Source organism: Narcine bancroftii, chromosome 2 (assembly GCF_036971445.1).
Source record: "Narcine bancroftii isolate sNarBan1 chromosome 2, sNarBan1.hap1, whole genome shotgun sequence".
Taxonomy (NCBI): domain Eukaryota; kingdom Metazoa; phylum Chordata; class Chondrichthyes; order Torpediniformes; family Narcinidae; genus Narcine; species Narcine bancroftii.
Window position 1 is genome coordinate 326,819,406 of NC_091470.1, and position 14,106 is coordinate 326,833,511.

Genomic DNA, 14,106 nt, shown 5'->3' on the forward strand with positions numbered 1-14,106 from the left:
GATACCTTCATTAGTCAGCTTGTTACCCATAAACACCATCTTGGATACACTCAGCAAACATTTGTCTCCATTCCCCATCAATCCAGTACCTCCCAACTGGGCTAATATCTGTCTAAGTCTCTCATCATGTTCCTCACATGTCGCACCATGGACAGTGATGTCTCCATCATTAATTTCTCTACCATTGGCACACTGTCATTCAGAAAATTACACAGTGGATAGTACCATAACTGTCCCGCAGGGACTGTAATTGCAGCCATTTTGTACTTTCAGTACTGTTAGTTGATGAATTTTTTTGCCCTTGATTCTTCATTACTTCTGGAAGAAAATACATATCTACTTCAGAAGCAAATGCACCAACAATCACTTTAAATATATGAAATTACATTGCCCAAAAGATCTAGTAAATAAGACAATTCTTGGAGAAGGGGACTGGCTGGGGGTGGAAGATACTAAATCCTTGAACTATATCCAAGATTTTTGTGGTTCAAAATTTATTTTAAGGGGTTTAGTCAACATTATTTGAACATATTTAAAATGGACCAACATACCCTTCGATGGGAAGAGAGTTTCATCTTTCCACTGTGTGGTTAAAAAAAATGTGTACTGTCATGATAATGAATATGTATGAGATGTACCGGAAGTCACGTGGTATGAGAGAGAGAGATAAGAACACAAGCAGGAGAACAAAGGAAACTGGAAAATAAAGCCACTGAGAAGTTTACCTGATAAAACTTGTGTTTAATGTTTTATTAACTTCACATTTCGGGCCACAAATGTGACATTGGCGACGAGGATGAAAGAAGCTTGAAGAAAATTAAAGACTAAACCCTGCAGAGGCCAAGGTGAAAGCTATTGCAGATGCACGTGCACCTCAGAACACAACAGAGGTGAGGAGTTTCCTGGGATTGGTCAATTTTTGTGCAAAGTTCATTCCTAATTTCGCTACAGTGGCAGAACCACTAAGGAAACTAACCAGGAAAGGAGTACCATTTCATTTTGGATCTGAGCAGAAGAAAGCATTCACAGCGCTGAAGCAAAGCCTGACAGATGCAAAAACTCTTGGATATTACGATCCGGCGGCATCAACCAAAGTCATAGCGGATGCCAGCCCGGTTGGTTTAGGAGCTGTATTGGTCCAGATGCATGATGGAGGACCAACAATCATTGCCTATGCCAGCAGATCATTATCAGATGTGGAAAGAAGATACTCTCAGACAGAGAAAGAAGCTCTCGGACTTGTATGGGCCTGTGAGAGGTTCCATGCATATTTATACGGCATTGAATTTGAACTTATCACAGATCATAAGCCATTAGAGGTGATCTATGCACCTAGATCCAAACCATGTGCCAGAATAGAGAGATGGGTACTCAGACTACAACCCTACAAATATAAAGTAATCCACATTGCAGGGAAAGCAAACATTGCAGATCCGCTGTCCAGATTGGTGAAGGATGGTGGTCCACAATCCAAGTCAGAATTGGGAACTGAAACAGAGAGCTTTGTACGCTTCATAGCTATTCAGTCGACACCGAAAGCTGTGACTACGAAGGAGGTCGAGAGAGAATCCGAACGTGATCCAGAACTCATGGAAGTAAGAGAATGCATACAGAGTGGACAATGGGACAAGTGTACTCACAAGGCTTACATTCCCATTAGAGACGAACTTTGTTGCATCGGACAGTGTGTATTAAGAGGTTGCAGATTGGTGATACCGCAAAGATTGAGACCGAAGATCGTATCCTTAGCGCATGAAGGACACCTAGGTATTGTTGGTACCAAGCAAAACCTCAGGACCAAGGTTTGGTGGCCAGGCTGTGATAAAGACGCAGAGGAATTTGTTAAAACTTGTCACGGATGTCAAATCACAAGTAGGAGTAATCCGCCAGAACCGATCCGGAATACGCAACTCCCGAAAGGACCATGGATCGACGTAGCTGTTGATTTTCTTGGACCTTTACCGACGGGTGAATCAATTATGGTAGTGATAGATTACTACAGCAGATACTATGAGTACGTGGTGTTGAAGTCCACAACCACTGAAAAAACAATACAAGCATTAGCAGAGATATTTGCAAGATAGGGATTACCTGTTACATTATACTCTGGCAATGGTCCACAATTCATTTCAGAGACATTTGCGGAATACATGAGGACCACAGGTATCCACCATCATAAAGTAACTCCGAAATGGCCGCAAGCCAACGGAGAAGTAGAGAGACAAAATCAGTCCATTGAAAAACGATTGAGGATTGCACACGCAGAAGGACAAAATTGGCGAGAAGCATTGCTATCTTATGTGGCTGTCTATTGAGCAACGCCTCATGCAACCACTGGAAAAAGTCCTGCAGAAGCATTTTTTGGGGGAAAAATCCACACAGAAATGCCAGAAATAAAGGAAATCCGAGACGACCAGGAGATGAGGGACCACGATGCTGAAAAGAAAGGTGCAGCAAAGCTGTACACAGATTCGAAACGTGGAGCCAAGTACTCAGACATCATGCCAGGAGATAATGTTCTAGTGAGGCATGAAACTGGTGGTAAGCTAGACACACCTTATTACCATCAACCCTATACTGTCGTATCCAGAAGTGGCAGTATGGTGACATTCAAGTCTCCGACTGGAGTCCTGTATAAGTGAAATGTATCAGGTGTAAAAAGGTACCAGTCCAGAGATACATCGAGCGAAGAGGTTGAAAGGCCAATACGAGATGCTGAAACTGAGAGACCTGATGATGTTCCAGAGGCAGTTACCAGCACTCCTGATGAAGTGACTAGAGCGTCAGAAACACCCGAAGCCGTGGTGAGCAGTATTTCCGACGCTGAGAGTGAACAACCGAGAAGCGACGACAATATCGCAGGCAGGCCGAAACGAAACCGGAAAGTGCCCAAACGATACGAAGACTTTGTGCCATAGTTTTAATAAGAATTTTGGGACAGTATTTTAATCTTATATCATAAAGTGCATGTATGAGTGCTGTAGGAAGTAAATTTTATGTAGTTGAGTTATAGTATTACCATTAGTTACGATGTTTGTAGGTTTCTGAGGGATATTGTTAAGTGAAGGTAAAGTTTATTTCTGATTAAAGGAGGGATGTCATGATAAAGAATATGTATGAGATGTACCGGAAGTCACTTGGTATGAGAGAGAGAGATAAGAACACAAGCAGGAGAACAAAGGAAATTGGAAAATAAAGCCACTGAGAAGTTTACCTGATAAAACTTGTGTTTAATGTTTTATTAACTTCACATTTCGGGCCACAAATGTGACATGTACTAATTTGGATGACCAAGCTTTAATTGGTCACAGAATGGCAATCCAATGCACACTAATGTAACCTCAGGAAAATCTTATCTATTATAAGAAATTAGATAATAGATGAATTGAAATGTTCAAGTTAAATCTCTTGCAATTCTGATTTAAAAATTAGAAATTGGATAATACTACTTCAAAAATTAATTTTGATGTTACCTTGACACGAGATTTGTTCAATGTTGGTTTTTATAAAGGTTTTTTAACGAGTTAAGTAAATGGTCTTTTTTCATGCTCCGAAGTGAACAGACAGCCGAGTACTTAATATGATAATAAGTGCATTGCCCTTACTTAATCTTCTTACTTCACCACAAATCTGAGCACATAATTAAAGAGATTGCTTGGAGTATTTGTCCTGGTTCTTTTCATTATTTATATCTAATATTACAATTAAAAATAACATATTAGTTAAAATATTAATAAAATTATTATGATAACCTCATTGGATATTAACTTGCATGTAAAATAACTCCATTCTCCAAGAGGGTGTTTCCATAGAAAAGGCTGTAATAATTGTGGGAATTACAGTAGGAAGAAAAATATCTTGTTTTGTAAACATTCCCAATTCACTTTAGATTTGTCCTCTTGTATTTGACATTTCTACCTTGAGAAGTAGACTTTGGCAATGTTGCCTATCTATGCCTTTCATAATTTTATATGCTAGTACTTCTATCAGGTCAACCTTTAGCCTCTGATACTCCAGAGTAAATAATCCAAGTTTGTCTAGTTTCTTCTTATAGCTAATACTGTCTAATCCAGGAAATATCCAGTTGAATCTCTCCTGCATCCTCTTCAAAGCCTTCATATCCTTCTTGTAATGTGGTGACCAGAACTGCACAAAATGCTCCAAAAGTGGCCTAACCAAATTTCAATACAGCTTAAACATCACTTGTCAACTTTCTACACAATGCCTGACCAATAAAGGAAAGTATGCTGCATATCTTCTTTATCACCATATCTACTTGTGTTGCCACTTTCAGGGAGCTTTGTACTTGTACCCTAAGATCAGTAAGTACATCAGTATTATGAAGGATCCTGAGAGTACATTATGACCGTCAAGGTCATGAGAGTCCATATTTCAGAAGACCTTTCCTGTAGCCAGCACTTTAAGGCAACCATGAAGAAGGCATACTAACACCAATACTTTCTAAGTGAGTAGATTTATTGTAAACTCTATCAAACTTCACTGTGGAAAGTGTGCAGACTGGTTGCATCACAACTTGGTTTGGGAATTCTACCACCCAGGAATGCAGAAGGTCCCACAAGGTAACAAATATAGTCAGGTTCATCACAGGCTCTAATCTCCCATCCACTGAACGCATCTACATGAGGTGCTATCTCAAAAATGCAGCCAACATCATAAAGGACTCCTTCACCCTGGTGACAATTTCTTCTCCTTACTATTCTTGGGCAGAAAGTACCAAAGTCTGAAGACTGGTACCTTTAGGTTCAAGAACAGTTTCTTTCAAATGCCTATTAGGCTCTTGAACCTGCCCTTGTTGCACTAATCTTGGACTTCTCAGACATTGTGTGCACTATTGGTTAGTCTTTTGTTTGTACGAGGATAACTGTGATATTTCTTATCTATATTTTTTGTATGTATTGTCTCTTTTTAATTCAATTAAGTATAATTTTTTTTTAGTTTTTTTGTTTGTATTTCACCAAGTATCTCTTCAGCTGTAGCTAGTAAGAATTTTGGTGCATATGTACATTGCACAATGTATATGTCAATAAAATCATTATCATTTACTCCTATTATCATCTTACATTTGACCTCCCAAAGTGCTACACCTCACATTTGATCAGATTAAACTCCATCTGCCATTTCTCCTCATGTAATTCTATTTGATCCATATTCTACAGCTTCCTTTTACAACCTTCCTTACTGCTGATAACTCCATCAAATTTCATGTCACCTATTATAAGACATACCTGTATAAGTAGTATTTCAACAGTTCAATGCTAAATTTGTTTTACCCATCTGAAGATCTTAATAATTGATATTAAGCATCACGGTACTTTGCTTAATTTCTTATCACAAACTATGTATTCCCACAAGATGAGTTTGGAAATATCAAACCTTCGCCAATCTGGTCATAACAAAGCACTTACATATTTGCATTTCTTTGGGGACTCATATAATTAAAATACAGAAAGGTAACACACAAGTGCAGCAGGCAATAGAAACCTCGAGTTACAAATCTCTTCAATATTCAGTGGAGCCTCTTCTTCACATGTTCAAAAACCCTTTTTTTTACTAAAATATCAGTATAACATTTGATCTGATTGTGATTTGAATATTATTTCTTCAAAGGAGTGGGGTGAAATCTTTGGTTGAAAAGTGGCTAATCTTTTATAATGGAATTGGGTCTGGCAGAGTTTAATCCACAGTAAGCCATTATTAGAATGACAATCTCATTTGATTTCTTCACACTGATTTAGAAAAGTACATTTATATTGATGGTGCTTCAAGCACGTTGCCACAAAATGTTTCATAAACTAGGGTTTGGATTTAGAAAAGTGACACCAAAGCAGGCAGAGCCAAAAAACATTCAAAATGTTGGAAGTCAGAAGGAAGGTCAACAACCACAGGTTAGTGTAGAGCTGTGTTTTTTCCCCAGAGATTTCTTTTATCATTACTATAAATCTAGTGCATTGTTTGAATTAAGTCTATTTTCTTCTTCACAGGAAATTAAAACTGAAAATGAATCTCAGAAGATGGAAGAAAAAGTTCCAACAAACACTGAGCATAAACAAGGTATGGACTGAGACATATCTACTTTGTATGATTTAAAGAATTTAATGATCAGTACCATTAGTATGAATAGGAATAATGTACAGTAAAAATGTAAAATATTTCCTTTATAGAGACAAGCACTTTTGATGTCATTCACCAAACAATGAAGAAATTTATGGGATAAAAAAATCCATAGGCTATTTAAAGTTTTAAAGAATTTACATCATGGAAACAGTTCAAATGGCCCAACTCATCCATGCCAATCATCCACTTTCTTTTTTTTTCCAGTCTTTATTCACAATAAATTATTTACCAAAAAAAAACATTCGAAGTCTTTTAACACCCATGGTGTCAATTATGTTTATACATTTTCATCAATATACATTGTCACATCTGTTCTTTAAATACACCATTACCACCCCTGTGCTACCTTATCCCTTCTTCCCACCCAACCCCCCTCCCCAACTATTTCATTGACACAAATCTTACTGTAATTTCTGTTCTCGCCACATTCTCAGCAACTATCCCAGACTCTGCCACTCACCTGCACAGTCGGAGAAAATTACAGTTGCCAATTAACGAACCAATCCACATGTTTTCTCCCTGACAATTTATTGCAAGCAAACAAGAAATATTAATGACTAAGTTTTTGAGCATTGAAGGATCCTCAGTGTAAAAATGAAATTGTTAATCTGTTTTTAGAAATAAGCATTTTTATTCCAAATTAGATCATGAATATGTATTTATTTCTCATCCTAACATAGCACAGATGTGAGTTAAATATATTACATAGATCTATTTTAGTAACAATACATGCGTCAAGTATTGCCTCTCATTTTTAGAAGGAATTACAGAGTAACATAACTGCTGGCACAATCAATAATTATTGGGGAATCTGTTCCCACATAATCATATCACTAATAGTGTTATATATTGGTCATTATGATGTTGCATATCCCAGGCCTTATATGAAATACGAGGAGCAGCATCCATCACTATACATGGTGATTTTGACTTCTCAGTAGTCTTTGCATTCATTATTCAATTAGGAGGGTTAACTGCCTAAACTGTCTGCTGCAGAAATTTGCCTCCATCCTAAATTTGCTAAATTATGGAATCCAAGCGATGATATTTACCAAAGGACTCAATCACAATGTAGAGTATAATTGATCAAGACTGCATCACTGCCTCAATCATTTTCTCAGTGTTTCTTCTTCAATTTTGTTATATTTACATAATTAGCAGAGTAAAGGGCCCTTCTGGCCCATAAGCCTGTGCCACCCAAATACATCCATGAGACTAATTAAGCTACTAACCCATACATCTTTGGAACATGGGAGGAAACCCACAGTCACAGAAGGATGTACAAACTCCTTACAGACAAGGGCAGATTTGAACCCAGGTTACTAACATTGTAATATCATTGTGCGATCTGCTGTGCCATTACTGCAAAATGTCACACCTCACTTTCAAAAAGCTTCTTGCTGGGGTAGAGCTAATCTGTAGGACAAATGAGATATGTTCAACCAACATCACCTTTGCTCCCAAACCTGTTTCAGTCCATCCTTAGTCAACAAACTGCTGGGAATGTGTATACGTAAGTTTGGTGGCTGAGCTCCAAATCATCGGTTGAAAGACCTGTACTGGATTTAATGTTCTATATTCTCGAAGTTCTTTCTCCAATGGTGCATTTCCCCTTCAATAGGAATGATAATGAAGCTTTCCATCTACTTTAAGGGAGATCAAAAATTTTGGGGTCATTACTAAAACAAATGAGTATGAGCACACATAGGTACAGTACAACTCCAATTATCCAAAATCAGATATTCCGAAATGCTCAGTTATCAAAATTTTTAAAATGAGGAAATCCTCATTTATCCAAAATATTTTTGGAGCTGAACTCACCAGGGACCTCGGCCCCCTGATGCTGGCAGCAGTGCAGCAGACCTCAGGCTCCCAGTGCCAGCAGCAGCACAATGGATCTTAGACCCCCGGCGTTGGCAGCAGTGCAGCAGACCCCGGGACACCAGGACCAGCAGTGCAGACCTCAGGCTCTTGGTGGCAGTGGGGACCTCAAGCTCCAAGACAAGAGTGGGACCCTTGGGCTCCTGGCAATGAACATGGTCTCGGTGGGGAAGTGTCAGTGATTGATGGTGGCCAGCATTTTTTTTGATGAGAATTAAACTTTATTTTAATGCTTTAAAAGCCTTCACTTGTTGTTTGTGGTTGTATAAACACTGTTACAAGTGATTTGCTGTTGCTATTGGGCTGTTTTTAGAAAATGACTGGTTCTCTGAAAAAAAAACATTTATTTAGATTTGGTTATGAGCTCCGTTTCCTATCACAACATCAACCATCATAACTTTGCCATTTCATAGAACATATCACTTTGCAGCACAGTACAGGTCCTTCAGCTCACAATATTGTGCTGATCTATATAAATCTACTTAACAATCTAAACCTTCCCTACCTTGCACCCATAACCCTCTATTTTTTCTTGCATCCATGTGCTTGTCTAAGAATCTTTTAAATCTCCCTATTGTGTTGCCCTCCACCCCCCCACCACCACCAATCCCGGCAATGTAGTCCACAATTTTCTGTGCAAAAAAGCTTCACTTGACATCTCCCCTAAACTTTTCTCCCCTTCACCTGATTTGTGAGTTTTCTGCGGTTCAGTCACTCAGTCTCTTCCACCTCCTTCGTAATTACTTCTGGGCATCAGTTTAAAAGTCTGTGTTTCAACACAGGATTTCTAAGACAACTTTGGAATGACTTTCCAGAATTGTGCCTAAGCTGTAATGGTTTGGGTATCTCACACACACACACACACACACACACACACACACACACACACACACACACACACACACACACTTGATAAGTTGTTATATTATTAGTAGTTATTAATAAATATATTGTTTTAAAAGAAAAATAAAAGTCTCTTGTTGAATTTCTTTTCCTGCTGGTCTGCAACGTCAAACTAGCAGCAATGATGTTTACAGCAGCAATTTACCAGTTTCATTTTAATTTTGTCCATAATTACAGTTATATAATCTTTTGCATGTTTACATGTAAACATTAATGCTCTTCCCCACCCCCCCCCCCCCGCCCCCAACCCCCAAAACTCCAGGCAGATTCATAGCCATTGAGATTAAATCAGGAACAAAATTTTGTGGTAAATAAAGGTACATTTGACCCCCCAAATGAACCTGTGTTAATGAAACTGTATTCATCTTATGAAAAATAAATTATATTTATTAATTTAAGGATTATGGGTATTGCATTTTTCACCATCTGAACATCCAGATGCTAAAAACCCAGACCATCTGAGAGTATGAACTTTTTGAAAACTCTCAAACTTTTAAAATTTAGTGGGGTTTTGTGTGCGTGCATGCATAGACAGCACCACAAATGCACTGTGGCAACAAGTGACCATGCTTGTCGACTTTATTTTTCTTTACAACTACTCAACTTGATACATGAACTTTGCTTCATTGGTCAATGAAAAATCTATAAATTTACCTATTCTTCTCTTCTTTCTTCCTCCTTAAATTTGAATTTTAAAAGTATTGCCAGAGAATCCAGATAATTTGAAAATCCAGACTGACTCAATTGCTGAGCCGTCTGAATTTTAGAACATCTACTGTATCCATGTTTTACCAATACCATTGTATCATAACTCCTCGAAAATATTCCTTTGACTTCTTAAAGGTTCACTATGGTGGCAACAGCTATGGTAGGTCTCAAAGGCAAGGGCTCTGAACACAGTTTTGGTAGGGAAGGATTTTATTTACAGAAGGCAAATGTGGGAAATGGTAACTATGCAGCGCGTGCACATAAACACACACACGCATGTGTGCACAGTTTAGAACAGCCATGGGAAAGTAACAGTGGACAATTAATAATGAATGTGGGGAAAATAGTATGGGAATAAAATACACAAACACACAATGAACTGATCAAGGGAAAATTACTATGACGCCCCACCACCCCTTGACTCAGTGCAGGCATGGCTCAATGCTACAAAGGACACTAATTAAATGCTCCCAACCCTTTTACCAGCTCTTTCTCCAGCGTCCTTCCAAATTTCTAGGCCTGGAGTGAACCAGGGTGGTCCCAAGCTGGAAAAGAGAGAGATCAAAAAACACATGGCATTTTTATAGTGCTGGAGGGTCAAGCCCAGGTCATTTACAGGGTAACAATGGCTCAGTGCCAGGAAGGTTAATCCATTTACAACAGCCAGTGGCCCAAGGCCAAGGACAGGCAGGCTGGAGAGTTCAGTCCAGGTAATTTACATGGATCCAACAGCAAGGTGTGCACTAATGGGTGGGATGGAACCAAACCTTGACTGGCAGCTCTGATTAGATAGGGAGCAGTGCTATCACATGTCAGTCACAACCCTTCCCAATATATGCTCTAATGGAATTGATGATAAGTTAAATGATTTCCATAATTGCATTATTTCTGACCATAGCTGAAAGTATAAAATTATACATTGAACCAAATCAAGGCAGTTTTAAAGCATCTAATAATAAGTTCTATCATAAATGTGATTCCCAAATATGTGGGTAAATTTACTTTAATGTAAACAAAATGTATTTTATAGCAAAAACTTCTAAACCATCTCATCCTTGGATAAGAACATCTTCCACTGAAGATTCCAACTTGCAGACTGGAAGTAAGGCTGTCTCTGAACTGTCATTTCAGAAGCATGAATCAAATATATGGATGGAACAAGCACCAAAGAAAGAAGACGTTGAATTTAAGTAAATACCAGTCTCATAACATTATCTCATTGATATGTGTTGATTTTTGTGTTGCCATTAGATTTCTTCACATTCTTTATATTAAAAAAACTATATTAGGCCACATGAAGATAAAGTGTTACTTTGATATTCCTCAACTTAATCACAAAATAAACATATGTTTGAAATATTTATGTAAAGAACAACTTAATTCTTCTGAATGATTATTTAAGCATAGATAAAATTCTACCAGAAACTAATTAAATAACATTTTGACAGGTTCAAATATTCCAAGATTTATCATATGGAGATAAAACCTAAAGCTTATCCTTGGGCATGATCTGATTTGAAAAAGCCAGCTAAATTTCAACTTGTGTGGATTCAATTAATTATTTTCTGTATTTTCTGTTTGATGTTTTCTTCAGTGCACCTTCCTTTTGCTGACAATCCAACCCACCTCCATACAAGTGTCCCGGTCAGGCCCTCAGCACACCTTCCTCACCCTGACAACCTGACTCACCTTCATGCCAGTGTCCCGGTCAGGCCGTCAGTGCATCTTCCACAAGTTGACAACCCAGCTCACCTCCACCCAAGTGGCGACAGCGAAAAGTATGCACGTACATTGAGGGGTATTGTTTGTTCAGTGGGGCAAACCTGCAAATGTCCAAAAAGTCTCAGCGCACTCCCGCAGGGTCCATCTGCCCAGTCTTATTTATTTGAATTTATTTATTCATTTACTTCCTTGATGTTTTTACTGGTCATTTGAGTTGCTAGTTGATTGAATTCCGAATATTGGGGATTTTACTACATTAATATCTATGCAAGTAAAATTTGTCATGGCTCATCTTTCAACGGGGTATTTGTATCTGGGAATGATTTTGGACGCTGTTGCTGGGCTGGCTAATATAATTTTGTGAATGTGATTATGTTCAGCTATTGCTATTCGAAAGTTGGATTTGTAGATTTTGGAGTGGAAAACTTTGAGTTGAATTTACTTATTCCAACCCTGTTGTAATGCCTGTTAATGTCCTTTATCCCTTGTCGGACAACCACATCTCCCCTCTCCATTTGGATTTGCGAATCCACTCGCAGGCGTCAACTGATTTTGCAGTGACCGCTATTTCCCCCCACCCCGCCTCCCCCAGAAAAGATTTCACTTTTCATATGTCACAAAGGTCACTCTTTTAATTCCCTCCTTATTCTCTCTATTCCATTACCTTCCCTTATTAATTCTTGTCTATACTATCTATATTTTCCTCTAAGTACAGATACATTCATGTATGCTCATTGTCTCTATTCACTCTTATACCTCTTTACCCGCATACATATCAATCGTGATCATTTTAACTCTCATTACCCGTCTTCCTCCCTCTGTCTATTTTTGTAATTGTTCTGCAAATTTTCGTGCTTCTTCTGGATCCGAGAATAGTCTGTTTTGTTGTCCTGGAATAAATATTTTCAATACCGCTGGATGCTTTAGTATAAATTTATACCCTTTCTTCCATAAAATCGCCTTTGCTGTATTGAACTCTTTTCTCTTCTTTAGGAGTTCAAAACTTATATCTGGATAAATGAAGATTTTTTGCCCTTTATACTCCAGTGGCTTGTTGCCCTCTCTTACTTTTTCCATTGTCTTCTCCAGTACCTTTTCTCTTGTGGTATATCTTAGGAATTTTACTACAATAGATCTTGGTTTTTGTTGTGGTTGTGGTTTAGAGGCCAATACTCTATGTGCCCTTTCTATTTCCATTTCTTGCTGTAGTTCTGGACATCCTAGGGTCTTAGGGATCCACTCTTTTATAAACTCCCTCATATTCTTGCCTCCTTCATCTTCCTTAAGGCCCACTATCTTTATGTTATTTCTTCTGTTATGGTTTTCCATTGTATCTATTTTTTGAGCTAGTAGTTCTTGTGTTTCTTTAGTTTTTTTATTAGATTTCTCCAATTTCTTTTATAAGTCTTCTACCTCCATTTCTGCTGCTACTGCCCGCTCTTCCATCTTGTCCATTTTCTTTCCCATTTCTGTTAAGGTCATCTCCATTTTATTTATTTTCTCTTCTGTGTTGTTTATTCTTTTTCTTAAATCCTTAAATTCCTGTGTTTGCCATTCTTTAAATGACTCCATGTATCCTTTAATAAGAGCAAGTATATCCTTTATCTTGCCTTTCTTTTCTTCTTCCATTTCACTGTACTCTTCCTCTTCCTCTGGGTTGACCATCTGTTGTTTCTTTGGTGCCCTTTCCTCCTCTTCTTTCTTGTTTCTATTGTCTTCTGTGGTCTCTTCTTGCTGCAGGTGTTCTGCAGCTGTCGTTGCCGGCTGTGGAGATCGACTCCCCAGCTGGTCCCCCCTCCCGTCGGTGTGCTTTTTTTCATTCGCATCGCGCATGCGCGATACTTCGCGCATGCGCGGTTGCGCACTTTTACTCGGCACTGTGAGCCATTTTTGTAGTCCATTATTTACCGACCTGAGGGAGCGGGTTTCTCTCTCCGCAGCGGGCCTCTTCGGACAGGTAAGGCCTTCACCTTTTTCCTCCTTTGTCTTCTCTTCCTCTCTTCATACCGTTGCTTTCGATTTTTCTTTTTTTGTCGCCATCTTCTTTCCACCTTTATACTCACTTTTCTGTAACTTTTATTTCTGTGCCTTTGTGTTTTCCTTTGTTTTTCCTGACTTTTCTGGAGAGGGCTGGAGTTCACCGTCCGGCCACTACTCCATCACGTGACTCCTCCCTGATTATTTAAAGTTAGATCTTAATGTAAAAGTTGACTTGCAGCAAAAGAGTCAGTTTGCATGTAACACTTGAGTGTATTTATATTAAAATTATCAAAATCTTATTTGAAAGGCTAGTATACAATTTTAAATTGTCAATATCTCTAGAATATTACAGAGTCCAGAGGACCCCCAAAACCAGCAGCAATAGATATGCACCACAACACAGGGTTACTTAAACAAAAGTAGTTTTTAATTATATTTGAACAAGAAAACAGAACTAAACTTTAACTTATTACTTAACCTATATACTTCCACCTACCTAACCTACTTAATCCCCCTTCTAATACTAAGCGCAGGTGTATTTAATGTGTATTTAAGATTAGAAAAGTTCTTTGGATCACAGTTCAATCTCATTGGTTGCAGGCAGTTCTTTTCTGTAGACGGAAGTTAGCATTAACAAAGTTCACGAGTCTTTGGTGCTTAACAGGCAAATGGTTACCACTCAGGAGGGTTCTTGTTGCTCTTCAGAGAGAGATATCTTTTGTATTCCAGGACATCCAAAACTGATTCCTTCTCAATCAGTCTTGCTGACGAAACTTA

The 14,106-nt window shown here is 38.4% G+C and overlaps 1 protein-coding gene across 4 annotated transcripts in view; it reads left to right on the forward strand.

The window, feature by feature from the left end:
* The window catches only part of LOC138755633 (cyclic nucleotide-gated channel beta-3-like), a 142,569-nt gene that overhangs the window by 3,750 nt on the left and 124,713 nt on the right, over positions 1-14,106 (forward strand). For 2 of the 4 annotated variants that reach the window (XR_011352435.1, XM_069921984.1), the window contains exons 2-3: positions 6,003-6,072; positions 10,658-10,817. Coding sequence is in view for 3 of the 4 variants with exons in the window: in XM_069921984.1 (XP_069778085.1) it covers positions 6,003-6,072; positions 10,658-10,817 (230 nt within the window). In the remaining variant the exon portion in view is untranslated. Of the gene's footprint in view, positions 1-5,577; positions 5,907-6,002; positions 6,073-10,657; positions 10,818-14,106 lie in introns of those variants that run through there. The other 2 variants (XM_069921985.1, XM_069921986.1) reach the window with 2 other exon arrangements.